General features: G+C 40.1%; 2 protein-coding genes across 9 annotated transcripts in view; both read right to left on the bottom strand.

Annotated features, from left to right (window-relative positions):
• WDR89 (WD repeat domain 89) overlaps window positions 1-20,950 on the bottom strand; it is a 432,803-nt gene that overhangs the window by 237,357 nt on the left and 174,496 nt on the right. The window lies entirely within an intron of this gene.
• PPP2R5E (protein phosphatase 2 regulatory subunit B'epsilon) overlaps window positions 1-20,950 on the bottom strand; it is a 146,890-nt gene that overhangs the window by 15,461 nt on the left and 110,479 nt on the right. For all 8 annotated transcript variants that reach the window (XM_005605224.4, XM_001498781.6, XM_005605223.4 and 5 more), the window contains 6 exons: window positions 5,031-5,161; window positions 4,853-4,912; window positions 3,740-3,848; window positions 2,289-2,342; window positions 2,134-2,184; window positions 240-359 (listed from right to left, as the gene is read on the bottom strand). In XM_005605224.4, the coding sequence (XP_005605281.1) occupies window positions 240-359; window positions 2,134-2,184; window positions 2,289-2,342; window positions 3,740-3,848; window positions 4,853-4,912; window positions 5,031-5,161 (525 nt within the window). The remainder of the gene's footprint in view (window positions 1-239; window positions 360-2,133; window positions 2,185-2,288; window positions 2,343-3,739; window positions 3,849-4,852; window positions 4,913-5,030; window positions 5,162-20,950) is intronic.

The raw sequence follows: 20,950 nt of genomic DNA on the forward strand, positions 1-20,950 counted from the left end.
CCTGCAGGGTGGTCATGAGAATTAAGTTACTGGACAGAAAGCACCATCACAGTGGCTGTCATGAAGTAGGTGCTCAAGTCAAAGGTGGCTATTATTAAAATTATTGCTATCATGTGAGAAAATAGCAAATAAAAGCAAGTAGCTAGCATCCATTATGTTTCTTTCAATACAAATAAAACTTTACCATAATAATAGATGTTGTATAAGCCACTCTGGCCCATGCCTTCCTTAGTACTAACCTGAAAATGGGGGCTGGAGACACACTTGGCAATTTGCTTAAACAAAGGTTCTTGAATTTTAATAAATTGTGAAGGTTCAATCACATCCAATATTTCCTCCAGCTCCCCAAGGAACATGACCTATAAGTACACGGAAAACACAAAATGTCAGGCACTTCATTAAAAAATCCAAATGAACAATGAGGATTCATCAGAGTTTGCACTGTTCTAAGAATAATTTACACATAAAACCAAATATGAACAAATCAGGCATTAATTCATATTACAGATGTTTGTTTCACAAGGAATGCACCAGAGGGTACTTGCTAAGAACAAACTCCCTACAGCATTGAAAATATGATTCTATTTACTTTGGAAAAATTACTCTATGTGGTACATCGATTACATGGAGCAGCGGGCACTGACACACAGTGCAGCCGGGCCCCGGGAAAACAGGAAGCTGTGGGGCCTCCTCTCTCTTGCGATCAACCTAGGTATCTCCCCACCATCTGTATTTTTTAAACAACAGGAGAGTGGCCCTCCTGCATGGACATACGCAAGTCCATCGTGGCACACGCAGATATAGCCAACAGTTACAGCCCCTGCTATGGGGAAAGTGCTCCTCTAGGATACGCCAGCTAACAGAACATACAAAGTCAGAGAGACACAAATGAGCAGCTTCAGCCACAGGCAGGTATCACTCTAACACACACCGACCCAATCTCCACACTTGCACACACTTACATACATACACAAGGCACATGCGCACAATTGCTCACTATCGAGCACAGTGAATCTTGTGGCCTCAGCACCATGTGCCTCAAGAAGCAGAGCCTTTAGATGACAAAATGGAGCCAAATCAACTGTATGGTCAATCGTTTTAAATGTAACGGAAAACTGACAGAGAAACAAAAACCAGGTACCCATTTAGGCATGAAAAAATAACTACCTTAGAAAAAAATTAGGTATGCAATTAAAATATGAAAAATGACAATGTTTTCCTATCTTGAGATGCAACTGGGTGGCAATGCATACTTTAATTTTACCTAATGGGTATTAAGAAATTAGACGATTTTCTGAAATTGTATACTGTAGGGTTTTGGAGAACTGAAGCTGATTTGAGAAGAAGGATGTTTCTGTTAAGAGCAAAATATAGTAGACTCTTGCCATTTGTCAAGATACATACAGAAGTTCTTCCAAACTACTCCCAAAATGTAAAACTAACAGCTGACCTTTTTGCCTGGGGCCATTTTCCACATGGTTTCTGACCTTGCAGGAAGAGCGGATATGGATCTGGGGTCCAGATAGGCTCACCTCCAAGCTAAGAGCTCACCCCTCCACAAAAACCTCACAGCGCACATGCCCAGGGAGGTCTTGGCAAAAGTAAAAACGATGGTAGGTTGGAGATTTCCAGGGCCACTGTGAACAGCTGAAACTAAAGGTCTGTAACGTATTTTAAGATTGCACATAGTTAAGTTCCCAATTACATGACGCTATAAAGTGGGTATTTGGGCAAGTTGCTCTAGCATCCGTTATAGTGACAGCAAAACTTCCACACTAGGAAGGTGGTCACTAGGAAAGTGACATCAAGAGAGCTAGACAGTTGGACACACGACCAGGCCCTGACTTGGGCTTCCCTGGGGCTGAGCAGCACTGGGATAAAAGTTCAGGGTTCAGGAATCAGGGAAGCAGATTCCAGCCTAATGACTATCCTCAGTGCGTGTGGGCAGGCTATTTACCCTCTCAAAGTGCCAATCTCCTAACTAGTAAAATGAGAATATTTAAAGTCCTGCCTTAGAGAGCTACAATGAGGATTAGACGAGATAATGCACTTTTACACACGCTTATGAGCTCAGTGCCAGGCCCTCAGCGGAGTATTTAGTAAACTATTCACATACTGATATGAAGCACTTACCTCTTTTTGACTACATGTTTTGGGCCAAAATTTCATTAACCCCCTAATAACCTAAAATATAAAGGAGAAAAACAAATGGTACTTAATTTTTCATATACACTCCAGGAATAGTGGTCTTTTCTGAAGTTTTTTGAAATTATGGAAAAAATACTTACTGGTTCTGTGAGTGAAGGATCTTTCTCCAGAAACTGTACTATACAATATGCCAACTAGATAAATAAGAAATGAAAAACAAAATTGGAAATTCTATATACTAAGGGCTCAAAAGACATATTTTTAAAACGTCCTAAAAAGCTTCCAGACTCCGATCTTAGTAACTTCACATTCAATTCACTTTAAAAATAAAATATATATAAGGCAAAATAAAAAGCTACTTTTTCAAGCCAAAGATTAACACTAATAAGGCTCCAGGGGAATTTTTTTTAAATAATGTTGGGACACGAAGTACCCAGCTAATGAAAAGCAGAGGTGAAATCTCACATTCAGCATATTGAAAGCATCTCATCCACAGTGAGCTAGAGCTCATGGGCCTCCTTTCTCTCTTTGCTACATCAACAGTACTGGCTTCTACTGTGGTTCCAGAAGAATCCGAGATGAGATGATGGCACTTTCTAAAAACCGTGCTGAGTGCCTGAAAAGGCTCATGCAAACTAAAGCAGCTTCATGGAGATAAAACGTTGTACCTGCCACAGTCAGAAGCTGGAGAAATATGACGAGTTCTGCATCAGATGCTAACTCATCTAGGTAAAGATTCTTTTAAGTGATCACGAAATGTGATATCCTATTTCAAAAACTAGAGGCAAGATTTGTAAAAGGGCTCATGAAGATTCTTGGACAAGAAATCCACTCTTGTGAAACAACACTTAATGGTGTTCTAAATTAGAAGCATATGGACTAATTTTTCCTCGAAATACTGAATTTCACATTTAAAGAGGAACACACTGCTCAGAAAAATGTGTTACATTTTTATGTAAACTCAAAACATTCTCACTGAGGGGAGAGGAGAGTCAGAAATTTGAAATACTAAAATTCAAATGCCACTATCAGTTATGTACCCCGTAGTGACATGTGAGGCAGTGTTAGTAAGGAAATTAGAGTGGGGAAAAGACAGGGTAGGCTTTTTAAAGTAACGGAGGATAATAATAAAAAGATCTGAAAATACTGATTGATTTCCTCGTAAGAGTGTTTATTTGTGAATAAACTACAAGAGGGGGCAAAGGGCAGTGGATAGACTAATGCAAAACGAGGAAGACATAAATTATTTAAGAACAGGCAAAAATGGTTACACATGTCCAAAGATCTAAATTTGAAAAGCACATGTACATTTTATATTATATGCAACATGTTCAATAGATAATGGTGTGAACTAGGGTGAGTCACCTAAGTTCTGTGTAAAATGAGATGACTACACAAACGCTCCTCCCACTTAAAAAATATTCCCGTGGTTCTCCTATGCATAGAAAAGAATATACACCTTTTTATCCTCCTTGGGGAGTATTTTAAACTTTAACAAGTCTTTTATTTTTTTTTAATTAAGTAAATACGAATAGCAAGAAACAGTGGGTTTGCAAACTTGACTTCCAAAAGCAGTTGTACAAAATTCTACCTGGGCATGGAAGAGGGATAAGCTCCTGACAGTGTGTAAAGGGATCAACACTTTCACCAGAAACTGTTTGTGTTCTGCCTTAAGAGGTAAAGCGAAGCCATTGATAATACTGGGAAAAGAAAAGAGACACGAATTAGCAACGTTACCACAACAAGCTAAACGGAGACAAACTCTTCTTTTGAGATCTCGTTAAATCTTCATCAGTTAACATGTGGTCCAAAACAACCCAAAAGCCACCCTAGTGGCATTCAAGACTTCACAGTTACTCAGAAGAATACACTTAAGTAAAGGGAAAGTTTAAGAGAAGAAAACTGGCTAATGATGCCCCAGCAAAGGCTCCTGTAACCTCACACCTCGCTGGATCGTTTCCAAAACCTCGTGTATCTACTCTTTATTTTTCTTTTCCTTTTTTCCTTCCCCAAATAATTGCCTGCCCTGCTCACTTACAACCCTTTCCATTTGCAGACATCATTCCTTCCTATCCCTGAAATCTCTGCTCAAACCAAGAATACCCATGGATATGGAGCCTGCCTAGAGGTCGCACCTCCCTAGGTGTGACTCTCTCTACATGACTCCACCTTCTTTTTCTCCTCAGATTAGGAGGAGAGACCAAGTAATCACAATGTCCAGTTACATTAGCCGCCCTTGTGTGTAGAAACCTACACAACAGCTGTCTCTTTCCAATTAATTCCACTACTCTAGGCAGCAGCTGTTCAAGAACTACACCTGGGTACACAGTGCCTGGGAAATGGCAGTCTTTCCAATTTATTATAAACTTACTTTCAAAAGATATGGCAAAAGACAAGTAGCTAGAAACTAATAAGAATAAGATGTTTTGGAGTAAATGGCCTGACTGCAATTAGATGTACTGTCTCTATAGCAATGCATAAACTGTTCGCTCTTTCCATCATTCCAGTCAAGTTAGAATTGTGCAATTGGGGAACAAGAAATTGCATCTCGTAGAGTCAGTTGGGAAACACATTGAAAACAGAAATGAGAGTCCCTGATGCAGACACAGCAAGAGATCTAGGTCAGCGTGACCCTGTGCCACCTGAACCTAATTTGCAGAATGACAGTCACCTGAGATTAGCAATTAGATAAAAATGTGCTTACCTTCCTAATATTTCCAGCAGTTCAGCTACACCATTGAAGTGTTCTGTTTCATAAACAAACCTTTAAAAAAAGAAAGAAAGAATAAAGTCAGTACACTCTGTTCAAATGTTTGAGGTTTACTTAATACTTCTACAAAACCTCCAACTCTGCTTCTCCTTCTCCCCCACCCTCCACTTACCTTAGGAAAATATTGTTAATCTGTTTTCGGATAAATGCTCTAAGACCAAGAAACTTGCCATAAATTCTGTGTAAGACTGTTTTTAAGTAGTCCCGTTCCCGAGGGTCTTCACTGTCAAATAGCTCCAAAAGCTGTCATAAAAGAAAGACAGATTAGCTGTCAAAAGTGGTTTCAGGAAAGGATTTAGGATTCTGCCACTCGTTATTTAAAACCCCTTCCTTCCTTCCTTAAAAATTTACTGAGTATCTATTATGTGCCAGGCACAGTGCTAGTCTTTGGGAATACAGTGACAAAGTCAGAAAAGGGGCTTATATTCTAGTGAAGAGATGCACAGTAATAACAAGAACCAGAACAACAATAATAATAACAGGTAACACACATATAGCACTTAGCATGATCATCAGGCAATTTTCCCATCAGGCAATTTTCTAAGCAATCTACTTTTACATTAACATTTCCCATGAGGTAGTTTTATCCCCATTTTACAAATGAGAAATCGCAGTGTAGAGATGTTAAGTTACTTGCCCATGGTCTCACAGCGAATAAGTGGTAGAGCTGGGATTTGAACCCAAGCAGCTGAGGCCGTAGAGTCCATTATCTCAACCACTGCCCTATTATAACATAAGCTACCTACTGGGCTTATGTTCCAAACATACAGTTAAGATAAGCCTTCAGCTCTACCAGAGCATACAGGCAAATGAAACAACCTAAACCAAAGCAAACGTCACAAAGTCCCCAATGATACTGGCAATGTTCTCCTTCTGGATCTTAGTTCTTGTTACATGAGTGTGTTCATTTCGTCAATATTCATTGAGGAGAACATTTACAATTTCTGTATGTATATTATACACGAATAATATTTTTTAAGTTCCCAATCATTTGTAATCTAAAGTCAATAACTGAATCCTGTGAAAATATGTCAACCCAGGGGCTGGCCCCGTGGCCGAGTTGTTAAGTTCGAGCGCTCCGCTGCAGGGGGCCCAGTGTTTCGTTGGTTCGAATCCTGGGCGCGGACATGGCACTGCTCATCAAACCACGCTGAGGCAGCGTCCCACATGCCACAACTAGAAGGATATACAACTATGTACCGGGGGGCTTCGGGGAGAAAAAGGAAAAAAATAAAATCTTTAAAAAAAAAGAAAGAAAGAAAATATGTCAACCTAAAAACTTGTACATTAATGTTCATAGCAGCATGATTCATAATAGCCAAAAAGTGGAAACAACCCAAATGTCCATTTGCTCCATTTCTTTGGGGGATGATAAAAATGTTCTGCAATTATAGTAGTGATGGTTACACAACTCTGTGAATATACTAAAAAACACTGAATTGTAAACTTCTTTTTTTTTTGAGTAAGATTAGCCCCGAGCTAAGATCTGCTGCCAATCCTCCTCTTTTTGCTGAGGAAGGCTGCCCTGAGCTAACATTCATGCCCATCTTCCTCTACTTTATATGTGGGATGCCTACCACAGCATGGCTTGCCAAGTGGTGCCATGTCCACACCCGGGATCCGAACCAGTGAACCCTGGGCCACCAAAAAGGAACAGGCGCACTTAACCGCTGCGCCATAGGGCCAGCCCCTGAATTGTAAACTTTAAAAATGTGAATGTTATGGTATATAAATTACATCTCAATAAAACTTTTTTTTTAAACGATAATAGGCAGGTTCCTGTGGCTGGAGAACAAACTTGGAGACTGGTTTGAATTTTACTGAGTTCTTCAAACATTCATTATCATCACAATAAAGCAAAACTCATGGTTCTAATGTTGACTTATAGCAAAACATTTCAAGAGCACACAGACAGCATACAAATGCACACAGGCTACCCTAATTATCAAAAAAAGCTATCAAGACATACCTAAGCACGATTTCAGGTGATTAAGACATGAGCTTGAGACTGACAGCAGAAGAATAACTCAGTGGGCAGTAATTAAATAAATTACGTACTTTTGTTTGGTGCTTTTCTTTGAATAAAAGACAGTTACAGAGAAAAAAAACATCGCCCTTTGAATAATGGCAGGAAGCACAAACTGAAGGACAGTCTTCAAAAATAGGCAGTGAGACACAAGCAATTTCTGGCAACACAATGCCATCCATTCATTCATTCAAAAAATAAATATTTCAAATAAGTATGTATACCTATTAAGAGCCAACTGCTGGGCAAGGTGTCAGGGATACAATGATGAGTAAGACAGACACAGTCTGCTTTCACAGAGCCTAGTCTAATGAAGGATACTGATAAATAAATAGCATGATAAGTGGTTCAGGATGTTATATAAACACATAGCAGACATATCTACTCTATTTGGGAGAAGTGGAGTGATCAGGGAAGGCTTCTAGAGGAAGTGACATCCAGGCTGAACATGAAGAAATTAGGAGCTGAGGTGGGGAAGTGTTCATGGCACATACAGTGTTCAATAGCACACACCTTCACCAGCTGCCTATCCAAACAGAAGAGGCTGTTAAAATACCTGCCATCTCTCTGCCCACTTAGCCATGCAATCAATCAACCAACCAATCAATCTTTGTATGTGCCAAGGATTGTCCTCATTGCTGGGCACACACACAGTAGTGAACAAACTTGGAGTCCACAGGGAAAGTAATGAGCAAGTCAACTAGGAATTTCCACAGGAAAGAGTCTAAGAAAGATATGTGACTCCTATGGGCCAAAAAGGCCCCAGGGGCTCAGTCTCTCTTATCTACTACGTGCATAAAATGACATCAGATCTCTCAGCTAACCATTCCGTGCTAATGGAAACAATTAACCTTTTGAGTTCTATTTTTTTCATTTGGCTTCTATTTTTAAATGTAAAAAACGGCTTAATGAGTAATTTGCAACCAACATAAAAGGTTTGAGGGGGTGTACTGTTAGCAAAACTTGAATCAACTATGCTTACGTAGTGTTAATCTCAAGAGTTTAATGAAACTATAATAATTAAACAAAAATTACTTAACTAATGTTTTCATTAGGCCCTCAAGGAAAATGCATTACAAGGCATCTAACTTGAGTCATTTACAAAGCCACAAGCATTATATATCTATCATGTTCTATGAGAAAGAAAGATGAATGACAGTGTATAAATTCTTTTCTGCTGCTCTATAGAACACACTCAATGATTTTATGATGTATGAGACAACAGTATAATAGTGCACAGGGCAAAATAAGGGGGAGTAGGATGAGCTTTGATTTCCAAAACAGAGTAACATGTGCGTGCTTAGTCAAACACTCCCCACAAAAAAGCAATGAGAAATCTAATCCAGCATCTGTAAATGCCTAGGTGCGTGGTGCCTCCTACAATATGACAGGCAACTTGTTGTCTAAAAAAGAAGCTGGAGAGTTTCCAAAGTGATTACAGAGCAAAGACAGACCTGGCAATGTGCTGACTCCTAGTTTACAAAACCAGCCTTCCTGAAGCCAACAAACAGGGAGGAACTGTGTAGCGATTTAGCCAAAGAACCCTCCTTTGAACCTCATAACAAACCTACAGTGAAATGAGAAGGGCACATGAAAAAGACAGCAGGGGTCTTCCAGATAGACATGAGGGATTGACCCTCTATCCTCTAGAATCCTCACCGAAATGAAGGTACAGGAATAAAAACAGAAGAAGCCCCAAGGCAGAGAGGATTGGAGGGCAGATTAGACAAAGGTGCACACTTTTCAAAGACAGAAGGTGGATGGCAAGGGGTAATTGTCTTAGGTTTCCTCTTTCTCCACTCTGCTAACTGTTTTTCCATTCTGCCTGCAGGGAGGGAAGCCAACAAGAAGCAAGCCAATTCATACCAGAGAACCCTTAAAAGGCTTACGAACTGAAGGCATCAGATATATTTGGTGGCAAGGTTGTGAGGAGCTAAACACAGGAGGACTGGTTGAAAGTTTGTAGAAGGAGTAACAAGACTTCCCAGATCCCTGTCTCGTGCGGTGAGCTAAAGATCTACAGTCAAAGTCTGGAGAGAATAAACGAGCAAGTCTCTAGTTTTGAAGACATCACACACAGCTAAGTGAAGCACTTACTGAAAATAATGGGATTAAATAAAACCGCATGATGAAGAGTGAGACCTTTGCCAGCCGCCTTCCGTGTCTAAGCTTCCCATTTTGGATGAGGCAGAAGATTAGAAGGTCCCTTTTCAGGGAAACTGACAACCTCAAGAGGAAACACCTACAGACATACTAATATCTGAGGGTATCCAATGAAACAGTAAGGTCTAATGTGCCAAGTGTCTCCCACACACGCATGCATGTACACACACACACACAGGTTCTAAGAGGCTTTTTGATAACTGACATGTAACTATAAATATGAAGTCAAGGATCACCAGATATTCTAACATAAAAGACAGAGACCAAAACAAACAACTATAAAGAACTCAGAGGAAATGGCCACAAGGGAAAGAGGAGGGAAAAAATGCAAAAAAAAACCCTATAACATCCTCAGAAATAAATAAATATACTGGATCTCTGAAACAAAAACAGAATGCTATTACAGATGAATATTCAGAAAATACCAAAGAGCTTTTGAAAATTCAAAATGTAACAGAAATAAAAATTTCAGAAGGGGCTGGAACATTAAAATGAGCAAATCTACCCAGAAAGTATAACCAAAAGACAAAGATAATACATAGAAGAAAGAAGATTAAAAAATTTGAGGATCAATTCAGAAGGTGCAACACATGACTAACAGGCATTCCAAACAGGTATGGAGATAGAAAAACAGAAAAAATGAAGAGAAGGAAACTATCTGAGGAAGAATTCAATCCAATTTTCCAGAAAAAAGGACATGAGTTTCAATGTAGACAAGGGCCATTATCTCCTCTGTACAATGAATGAACAAAGACCCACAGCAAAGCACATCCCTTTGAAGTTTCTGGACACAGGCGACAAAGAGTAGATCTCAAAAGCTTACAGAGAAAGCACGTCACTAGAAAGGATAAGGGGTTCAGCTGGCACAGGCCCTCTCAATACCAACACTGGAAGCTAGAAGACAGTGGAGTAATTCCTTAAAACTTCTGAGGGAGTGTGGGTCCCAATCTATGAATCTATATCTAGCCAAAATGTCAGTCAAGTACGTGGGTAGAATAAAGATGTTTTCAGAGAAGCAGGTCTCAAAAACCTTTGTAATTTATAATAAGGAACATAGATTTAACCTTCATCCACTGTTTCTGGCACATAGTTCCTAAAACTCTTGGAATTTTCTGAGTGGTAAGAGCAGCAAAGGTATCTTTTGTTATGTTAATGAGAGCACCTAAGGATGGGGGCCAATTGCCTGAGAATAAATCATGTGATTAGAGGCTTGGAATTTTCAGTCCCATCCCCTTGACCTCTGGGGAGGGGAGGGGGGCCTGGAGGTTGAATCAATCACCATTGGCCAATGATTTAATCAATCACACCTATGTGGGGGTGCCTACACAAAAACCCAAAAGGGTTCAGAGAGCTTCCAGGTTGGAGATTTCCAGGACAGTGGTGAGCTTGGAGAGGGCATGGAAGCGCCCTTTCCCCATACCTTGTCCTATGCATCTCTTCCACCTGGCTGTTCCTGAGTTATATCCTTTTATAATAAACTAGTAATCTAATAAGTAAAATGTGTCTCTGAGTTCTGTGAATTGCTTTAGCAAATTAATTCACCCAAGCAGGGGTGGGGGGGGGAGGCGGCTGACATTGGATCCTCCAATCTATAGCCAGTCACTCAGAAGCACAGGTGATAACCTGGCATAGGGGCGGGGGGGGGGGGGGGGGGGGGGGGGGGCGTGCGCGGGGAGGGGGGCGCAGGGGAGAGCAGCAGTGTCAGTCTTGCAGGACTGAGCCCTTAACCTATGCATCTGACAATCTGACACTATCTTCAGGTACGTAGTGTCAAAATTGAGTTGAATTGTAGGACACCCAGCTGGTGTCTGAGAACTGCTTGTTGGTATGTGGGAACTCCCACCCTGCACCCTCCTCCACACAGAAATTGAGTCTATAACCCCTTCAAATTTACATTCCATTCACGTTCTTTTAGGAAGCATCTAGAAGATGTATTCCAAAATAAAAGAGAGGAAACTAAGCAAGTAAAGACAGAGTCCAGTAGAGTGGCAAAGGAAGTCCCTGGATGACCACTGTGGACATAGTCTAGATAAGGCAACTGGTGCCAACCAGAGTAGGATGGCCAGGGCTCAAGGAAGGAGGCCCTACTAGAAAACACTGGAACTGAGAGTCTAGCTGATGCACACAGCTATACTGAGAAGAGCTGTACAGTGCTCTCAGAGGATTAACAGATGAACTAGTGGCCAATACAGAGGAAAGCAAGCAAGTGAAAAATAAGGCAACTATTAATTTCAGGGGTTTAAAAAAAGCACAGAAGAAATGCAATTGTAGCATAATATGTGCCTCAGCTGTGAATAACATGTACACATTCATACTAATACAAACACTACAAACAGCTAGAAGACCTGAATGTGGTTACTTCTGTGGAATAAGAGTCTGGCTGGGAAAGGAAGAGGCAGGGGATTGCTATTTTTAGTTAGAAACCATATAAATATGTTTGAATTTTTTAAATACAAATTACTTTGTTAATTAAAACTATTTTTAAAAATTAAAAGCAAAAGACTTGAAACAAAAAGCCCAAGTGCCCTCTACTACAACAAAGAAGCAGTTGCCCTGCCCTATTCCACATACAAGAAGATCTTAAAGAATATCAGAAATCCTCAAGTAGACAATCAGTGAAATCAGTATTCTAAACACTTTCATCCAAACTAAAATCAGATCTCTACATTTCTGGCTTTGTTTTTAACCTTAGCTATTCTACTACCTAAAAAATTATATCTTCCTAATACCTTCTCCTTGACCAACTAATGCACATGGAGAAAACAGCCCAGAATCAAGAAACAAGAGCCAATGGCAGTCGGACTCCAGTGAACCAACAACTCAAGAGGACCACTCTGGATGCGAAAGGAGCCGACCTAAGGGCAACCACTGAGAAAGCACAGGGGGGCCGAGGGATCAAAAGGTTGCACATCATAAGCTTCTAGCAATTCTGACTTCAAGACTCCCATGGAAATTCAGTATAAAAATTTCAGAGGTGTAAGTCATACAAATATGACAACTCTACCAACTCAACAATCTTTTATTTTCTTCCTAATTTCAGGCATTCTTCTCACAAACCAGAAGTCCCTTCTTTTCTCCCTCAAGCATTCATTCTATCTGATTCAAGAAAACCTTGCAATTTAAATCTTTACGACAACCAATTTGGTCAGCATTTCAAGAGAAAGCAGTTATGCTACATAATGATGCACTTAGCGGGATGCAGGCAGGGCCTAGCTACAGAATTTGCAGGGCCCAGCTACAGAATTTGCAGGGCCCAGTGCAAAATGAAAATGCAGTGCTTCCTGGTCACAAATTAGTAAGAATCTCAAGACAGCAAAGCAAAGCGTTAAATCAAGCACAGGGCCCTTCTCAACAGAGGGCCCTGCACCACTGCACGAGCCGCATGCCCACGAAGCTGGCTCTGGATGCAGGAGTCAGAGCAATGAAGACTTTCTTTAAGGTTTTTGAGTTACAAGTTGGACAGGATAGGATGAAGTGATTTACTGTTAATTCATGATTAATTCATGATGGCTATCGGATAAAATTCCTAGTAGAAATAAATTCTCTAACGTATTTGCTACAGACTCTGAGAGAGAAATGTAAACATTCTGACACATTCAAGGAACTTGTTTAGAATAGAGTTCTTTGTATTGAAGCTGAGATTCAGGGCTTCACCGAATTTATTTCAGCTTAAAACAAAATTTTTTAACAGGTTGGTCTGAGTCATATCCAATTTGTCCTGAGTCTTTAAAAACACAATAACAAAAGGTCACTTTTAAGGACAGGCTGACTGATTTCAATAATCTGCATATAATTATGCCACCTTTCAGCTAAATATAACTGCAAATGTGAGGTACAAATTACTAAATAGCGATCTCTAGCAGTACATATGTTTATGGGGATACTTGAATAGTATGTCTCTTAGCAACCACTGACTGCTTTTCAGATTTGCAGAGTGGTTGAAAGCAGTCTCTAGAAATACACTGCTAAACTCTTGCCACAATCATGCACCCAATGAAATAATTCAAGGTTTGGCAATTCATTTTAGTCTGGGCAAGGCAGGGTAGATCATAAAGAAATCGTTTTCTCAACGCTCCTAATACAGATGAACATTATCTCTACTGGGAAAAGACAAAGATGTTCCATAAGCCTGGGCAAGCCTATACACTCAAAGCTATAGAAGGCAGTTAACAAGTTACCTGAGTCTGAAATCAACTACACTACCATAGACAGAACTGCACTATGTAATCAACTGACTATCTTTGATAAATCTCTGACAGCTTTCTTGTATAAAGACTTAGACTAAGTACACAAGAAATGCTAAAAGTTATGTAAATCTAGATTTAATAAAAATTACAACGCGATTTAAACAAGCCAGGCAGACTATTCTTAAATATAAAAGAGCAAATCCTTCACAGGTACAAATCACAGACTGTTTTGTCTGGTCCATACAAAACTCTGAATTTCCAGCTTCTCTTGAAAAAGCAGATCTAGCAACACTGGGCCCACATACCTACTGGCCAACAGTTAACAGGAGCAGAGGCAGCAGGATCCCAGCTCTCTGGGTCACCGCTGTTCCCATCGCTCCTTTTTGTCACACCCAGACTACTTCATTATGTACCACTTGTCTGGCCTCTGTAAAGATGTGAACGAGCCTGGTTCTCACATAACAAAAAGTACATGCTCCTGGCACTAATGAACTTTCACTTCTAACACTGACTGGAAGAAAGCAGCTGGTGAAGGGGAACTGATGAGAATTCAAGGACATGAGGGACTACATTTAACATTTGAAAACAATCCCAACATAACAAAAGAAAAAATAAACAAGTGGGACTTCATCAGACTAAAGAGCTTCTGGAAGGCAAATGAAACCAAGATCAAAATGAAACAACAACCCAACAACTGGGAGAAAATATTTGCAAACCATATATCCAATAAGGGGTTAATTTCCATAATATATAAAGAGCTCACACAAATGAACCACAAAAAACCAAACAACTCAATCAAAAAGTGGGCAGAAGATATGAACAGACATTTTGCCAAAGAAGATATACAGATGGCCAACAGGCACATGAAAAGATGCTCAACATCACTAATCATCAGGGAAATGCAAATCAAAACTACACTTAGATACCACCTTACACCTGTTAGAATGGCTATAACCACCAAGACAAAAACCAACAAATGTCGGAGAGGTTGTGGACAAAAGGGAACCCTCATCCATTACTGGTGGGAATGCAAACTGCTGCAGCCACTATGGAAAACAGTATGGAGATTTCTCAAAAAATTAAAAATAGAACTACCATATGACCCAGCTCTCTCACTACTGGGTATTTACTCAAAGAACTTCAAATCAACAATTCAAAGAGACTTATGCACCCCTATGATCATTGCAGCATTATTCACAATAGCCAAGACGTGGAAGCAACCCAAGTGCCTATCAACAGATGATTGGATAAAGAAGATGTGGTATATATATACAACGGAATACTACTCAGCCATAAAAAAGACAAAATAGTCCCTTTTCAACAACATGAGTGAACCCTGAGGGCATCATGTTAAGTGAAATAAGCCAGACAGAGAAAGACAAACACCACATGATTTCACTTATATGTGGAATATAAACAAACTTACGGACAAAGAGAATAACTTAGTGGTTACTGGGGGAAAGGGGATGGAGGGTGGGCACAAGGGGTCAAAGGGCGTACTTTTATGGTGTATGACAAACAATAATGTACAACTGAAATCTCACTATGTTATAAGCTTTTATGACCACAATAAAAAGAAATTAATGAGAAAAAATTTTTTTAAAAATCCCAACAGCCAGAGGGGCTGGCCCCGTGGCCGAGCGGTTAAGTTTGCGCGCTCCGCTGCAGGCGGCCCAGTGTTTCGTTGGTTCGAATCCTGGGCGCGGACATGGCACTGCTCATCAAACCACGCTGAGGCAGCGTCCCACATGCCACAACTAGAAGGACCCACAACGAAGAATATACAACTATGTACCGGGGGGCTTTGGGGAGAAAGAGGAAAAAAATAAAATCTTTAAAAAAAAAAAAAAAAAAAAATCCCAACAGCCAGAGAAGAACCATATAAGTGGAGTCCAAAAGGTTATTTTTAGAATGCAAAAAGTCAAAATTTCAAAAACTTCATAACATGCTAGGTAAGACATGACAGACTAACACCATAAGACTTCACAGACTGAGCCTATTCTAGAAAATATAGCAAAAGAAGGTTCTCAAAACAAGATATGATTCTAATAAAAACAATAGTGACAGGAGCAGCATAACATTTACTGAACACTTACTCTCTGTGTCAGGAATTGTTCTAAGTGTTTGTATATGTGTTCACTTCGTAAATCTCCATAACCACTTTACAATGGCATTACTATTATATTATGGATGTTTGCATCTACTTTCCAGATGAGGAAACTGAGGCACAGAGGGTTATATAACTTTCCCAAGGTCACACACTAAAAACCGGCAGAGCCTGAATTCACACCAGTCAGGACACTTAACCTCTAATCTATACCACTTCCTGATGAGGAAGAAAAACGAGAGGCACTGAAAAGGGCTCTTGAAGGAGCACAGGAAGCTTTCCATCAAGCTTCAGGTTTTAAAGGGACATCATCATACAAACGATGAAAGGAAGGAAACACAGCACATGTTGAGTCTAACAGAATGGCACAGTCTTACAAAAACAGTCTTCGGAAGGCTAATGCGCAGGATCAGCTGAGGTTCATTAAAAACTCAAGGCAACAAAACGAGAATGTACTTGTAACTGAAATATTTTTTACTATTCTTATTGATTCTAACATACACGTTCACTTTTTAACGCAAAAAATAGAGAAAGATAAAATTAGAACGTGACTATCATCACAACACATAATCACCTCCACCAGACAATTAACAACAATTTGCAGTATCTCCTTCCAAAATTTTTAGTGTATACACAAACACTCCTTTTCCCTAAAATAACAGACTCAGGTTCAAAAAATCATACTGTTCTATGATGCTCATGTTTCACTTACAAACAGATCACGTGTAGCTCTATCTCATTCTCTTCACCAACTGATGAATATCCCATTACATGCATGTCCACAGTTTATTCAACCAATCCCCTACTGAGGGACTTCTAAACTGTTTCCAATTTTCTGATAATTATTGACAATAATGCATTCAATATCCTTGTACATTTATCTTTATAGACATATCTGACTAGTTCTCTTGGAATTGCTTAGTCAAAATTTAGGTAGAATACTATCAGATTTCCTCTTCAGAGGCTTGTAACAATTATATATATATATACGCACCTACCTATTTATTGGTAGATTTTTTACGGGTTTCTTGGCACAGTAGGAGAGTTTTTTCCACCCAAGCCTCTATTATGTTCTAGTCTCCTATACACAGTGTTTTAAAGTAACTATATAATACGTTTTAATATCTAATAGGTAAAGTATCATATCATTAGTTTTATTTTTCAAAAATTTCTATTTTATGAACTCTGAAATTTTCAAGTAAACTACTGAAATTTTAATTAGAATTACATTAAATATATGAATTAAATTGGAGATTCTATGGATATCTTTATGACGGCAAGTCTTCCCATCTAGGAATGTGTTACATTTCTAAATTTATTCAAGCATTCCTTTGCCAAATTTTATGTTTCATATAAATTTTTAAATTGTTTCAAAAGGTGGAGATTTTAAAATTAATATTGGAATCAAGAAAAATAAGACACCCTACTAATGTCGGCAGAGAATATAACATGAGGAGGGTATGAAAAGAGGAATTAATATTTAATGAGCAACTACTATGCCCCATGCATGATACCAGCAGAAATTTTTATGTCATATCACAATAAGCCTAATTGTTGTAAGAGAGGTGACTGTTATTGCCATTTTACAGAAGAAAACACTGCAGCTCAGAACAGCCAATAACCAGTCCACGTTTTCCGTACCTGGTTAAGACTGAAGGTAGGGAGCCTGCCTTTGTATCCATAGTGCCAACTCAATTAAGCAGATTTAACAGTTGTTACTTTTGGGGTATATCCTATTTTACTCAACAGTATTTCATTTATCTTGTTATCCTCATGTCATGAATGAGGAAACTTGAGCTTGGGCAGCAAGTGTGTTAACTTGCTGAAAACCATATTGCAAGTAGGGAGAAAAGCCAGGGTTTGAATGCAGTTTCTTCTTACCCCGCAGCTCATATTCTCAGCTCCTACAATACTTAGAGTACATAGGGGAATCAAGATTCAAATCTAGAGCTTTCTAACTCTTTCCACCATATCATGTTAAAATAGCTCCATTCTTATTTTGCCTGTCTTTACTGACAGGGGAATGAGAGTCAGAATAGGCTGTAAAGAATGCAGCTACTGGGGATGGTCCCAGCGCCGAGTGGTTAAGTTTGTGCGCCCTGCTTCAGCGGCCCAGGGTTTCACCGGTTCAGAACCCAGGTGCAGACATGGCACCACTCATCAGGCCACACTGAGGCGGCGTTCCACATGCCACAACTAGAAGGACCCACAACTAAAAGTATACAACTATGTACCAGGGGGCTTTGGGGAGAAGAAGGAAAAAAAAGAATGCAGCTATAGAAAATAAGTTTAAATCTTATGGCTAGAACAAATTATGTCTAACTGAATAAAAATGTTTTGTTAAGATCACAAAAACCCTTTCTGAGATCTTTGAGAATCCACAGAGAATAAGAAATCTGCTCAAAGAAAAGGAATGAGGTAAATGTCATCCTGACTTGCAAAAGGGAAAAGTATGAGGGTTCTCATGTCACAGGAGAACCAGACTTAGGTACAAAACACACCAGCACCAGGTGGCACCATGGGAGCCTGTGGGGTAGAGAAACAAGTAGGGCAAAAGAGCAGGTGTGAAAAATGAATGAGCTGACTACACAGGACAGAAAAGTGAAGGACCTGCCCCCTCAGGACACTTAAGGCATGGCAGCAGGAGGAGGAGGGTGGGGTGGGACCGGGGATAACAGGGTGGAATCTCAGCAATAATGCCTCAAGCTCCAAAAGGTCCAAGCAGGTCTCAAGTCAGGACCAAACCTCCCAGGAAGGGAGCTCAGGAGAAGGAGACAGGAGATGGGCGCCCCACTCTTAGAAGGTGCTGGGATCCCAGTTAAATCATCAGCCGACTAAAGGATAGGAAAAGGGACAGGAGGCCAACTTTATAGGTTACCAGCCTGAATAAACAGGTATTCTGGAAAATGGCAGCTAACTGGTACCCAGGGCTCATCCCCAACATGACAGTTAATGCACTGGTTAGCCATATGATTACATTCAAGCACTACTCAGCGCTCAATGGTGCTGTTGATTCTGCCAATACCTGGCCTGTCCCTTTCACGACTGACTCAGCAACTAGGGTGAGACCTGGTCTTAAAGTCGAGTTCATTAATAGACCAGCAGAAGAAAGGTAAAGAAGGCAACAGTTGTAAAAATGAGGCAGGGGCTAAAAATATACAGTAAGTGGACTTCACAATTCATACTTTACTTCTTAGCTCCTACAAAACTTGGGACAATCAATCCCATGGTTTGTAACCACTCAGAGAAACACTACCAATAAATAGCAGTAGCCCCCAGAAGCACTACTGCCCCGTGGCAGACAAATGGCATTCCTTTTTATGATAAAGTTCCAAGGCCCGTAGATGAGGGGATGCTGTAAACATGAAGTCCTAGCTTTCACCATAGCATCTGACAGAGTCTCTACACCCTCTTTATGAACAAAATCTAAACGTGCGAGAAGGATGATAACATTCTAAAGTAAATTTCTAACTGGCTCAAGGATGAAATTCAAAAACTGCATGTTGGCCCCGCGGCTGAGTGGTTAAGTTCACGTACTCTGCTTCGGTGGCCCAAGGTTTGGCTGGTTCAGATCCCGGGCGCGGACACGGCACCGCTCGTCAGGCCATGTTGAGGCAGCATCCCAGATGCCACAACTAGAAGGATACACAACTGAAATATACGACTATGTACTGGGGGGATTTGGGGAGAAAAAGCAAAAAAAAAGAAGACGACTGGTAACAGTTGTTAGCTCAGGTGCCAATCTTTAAAAAAAAACTGATTAATGAATCTGTGTTTAAATAAAGGAAAGTTGCTAAAAGCATGCCACAGGCCTCTATCTTCAGTCCTGGCTATTTTAACAATTTTAATCAATGTCATACATGAGTAATAGTTAGGCCAACATTTAAGAACGTCACAGATGTGATAAAGATGGAAGACACAGTGAATAAGGTAACTGACAGAATCAAGACCCAGAAAGACTTCAAAAGGCTGGGTAGAAATGATATTCCATAGGACTATAGGTTAAATCCTAAGTAAAAAAGCAAACTGCATATAGAACAAGAACAAGGGAAAATATGGCTTTACGACGACATATATAAAGCTAAATTAAAAGTCAGTTAAGACCACAAGCTTAACATAAGTTAGCAGTGTCATGGAACAGAAAGAAGAGCTCATGAAACTTCCCCTTTAAGAAATCCAGCCTCCAGACAAGGGAAGAGAGAATTCAACTGTACACTGCGCTGGCCGGCCCCGGCTCAGGGCACTGTGTTCATAGATGGCTTCCTTGAAGACAAACGGACACACGTTGAAGACTTCAAAAGCTGACAAATGAGCCAGGGTTGACAGAACCAAGGACTCAGTCTAGAGCAGAGAACGCATATTGACAGCTGGTAGGCTAGGTGCAGAAGGCAGATGGGTTTAGTGCATCCAGAACAGGATTTTAGATCTATCAGAAAATTTCACATAAAAATCTGGATTTCTGTTTTTCTTGGGGGAAAAACAGTCTGGGAATAACTGGAGGAAGAGGGGCAGCCAGAGCTCCTTCAGCAGCAGCTCGTCTCCCTCCTATTGTCTGACCCCCAGACGTTCTATAAATGAGCCTACAAGCACCTGAATCGCAACCACTATGCTAGAGAAAAAGAACCAAGAGGTAAACACAAAAGCTGTCTCATAAAACCTGAAAGGTTATGTCTGGACTAGTGATTTACTAAGGGGCTATTCTGGGGAAATAAGGCCAAAGGGTACAAGGTATAAGGAGGGTCAACATAAAAACGACCTTCCTAACAAAAATGAAACAATCTGCCTGTGTATACGGCCCTTCCTCACTGAAAAAGGGCAAGCAGAGGTCACCCCTTATCAGAGTCGCAAAGGAGACTGATTCACTAGGTAAAGAACTAGAACAGAGAACCCAAAATGTCCCTTCCAAGTCTGGGTTTCTCGGATGTTTTAATCTTATGAGCTTTATTATCAAGAGTACCCATCTACCATGGAGAGCACACTGAGCTGGGCCCTGCATGCTTTTCACGTAAGAAAAGCACTGGCTTCATAGCAAGATCGTAGGATTTACTGTTTCCATGTCAACTAAACACTGGCTTTACTACTGAATCATTATCTGATCCTCTTGGGCAATTTAATTTACCGTAAATATAAGAGAACCTTGTTATTTCATTAGTGTTAAGAAGCGACGGCTACTCCTGCCTTGAAATCATTCCAAGCTATAGTGAGGGGATCACAAGGAGGCATCATGGCATAATGGACAGAAAACCAGAATAGGAAATGTGCTTGGGAAAACTGGATAATCTTTCTAGACTTCTGTTTATTCATCCATAAAATGGGCATAACACTGAGCCATGTCTATTCTAGATTGTTGTACAAATCAAATTAAATATTATATGTAAAGATGCTCTGACAACTATACGGTGCTACATAAATGCAAGGACTTTCCAATAGAAAACACAGACCTGTTACGTCTTGCTTTGGTTTTGTCTGAAAAGCATTTTGCCTCCTTAGTATAAGGATCCGGATCAATCTACCTATTTACTCAGTGATCCATGTAGCCACCTCTCTAT

This window comes from Equus caballus, chromosome 24, assembly GCF_041296265.1.
Source record: "Equus caballus isolate H_3958 breed thoroughbred chromosome 24, TB-T2T, whole genome shotgun sequence".
In the NCBI taxonomy this organism is placed as follows: Eukaryota; Metazoa; Chordata; class Mammalia; order Perissodactyla; family Equidae; genus Equus; species Equus caballus.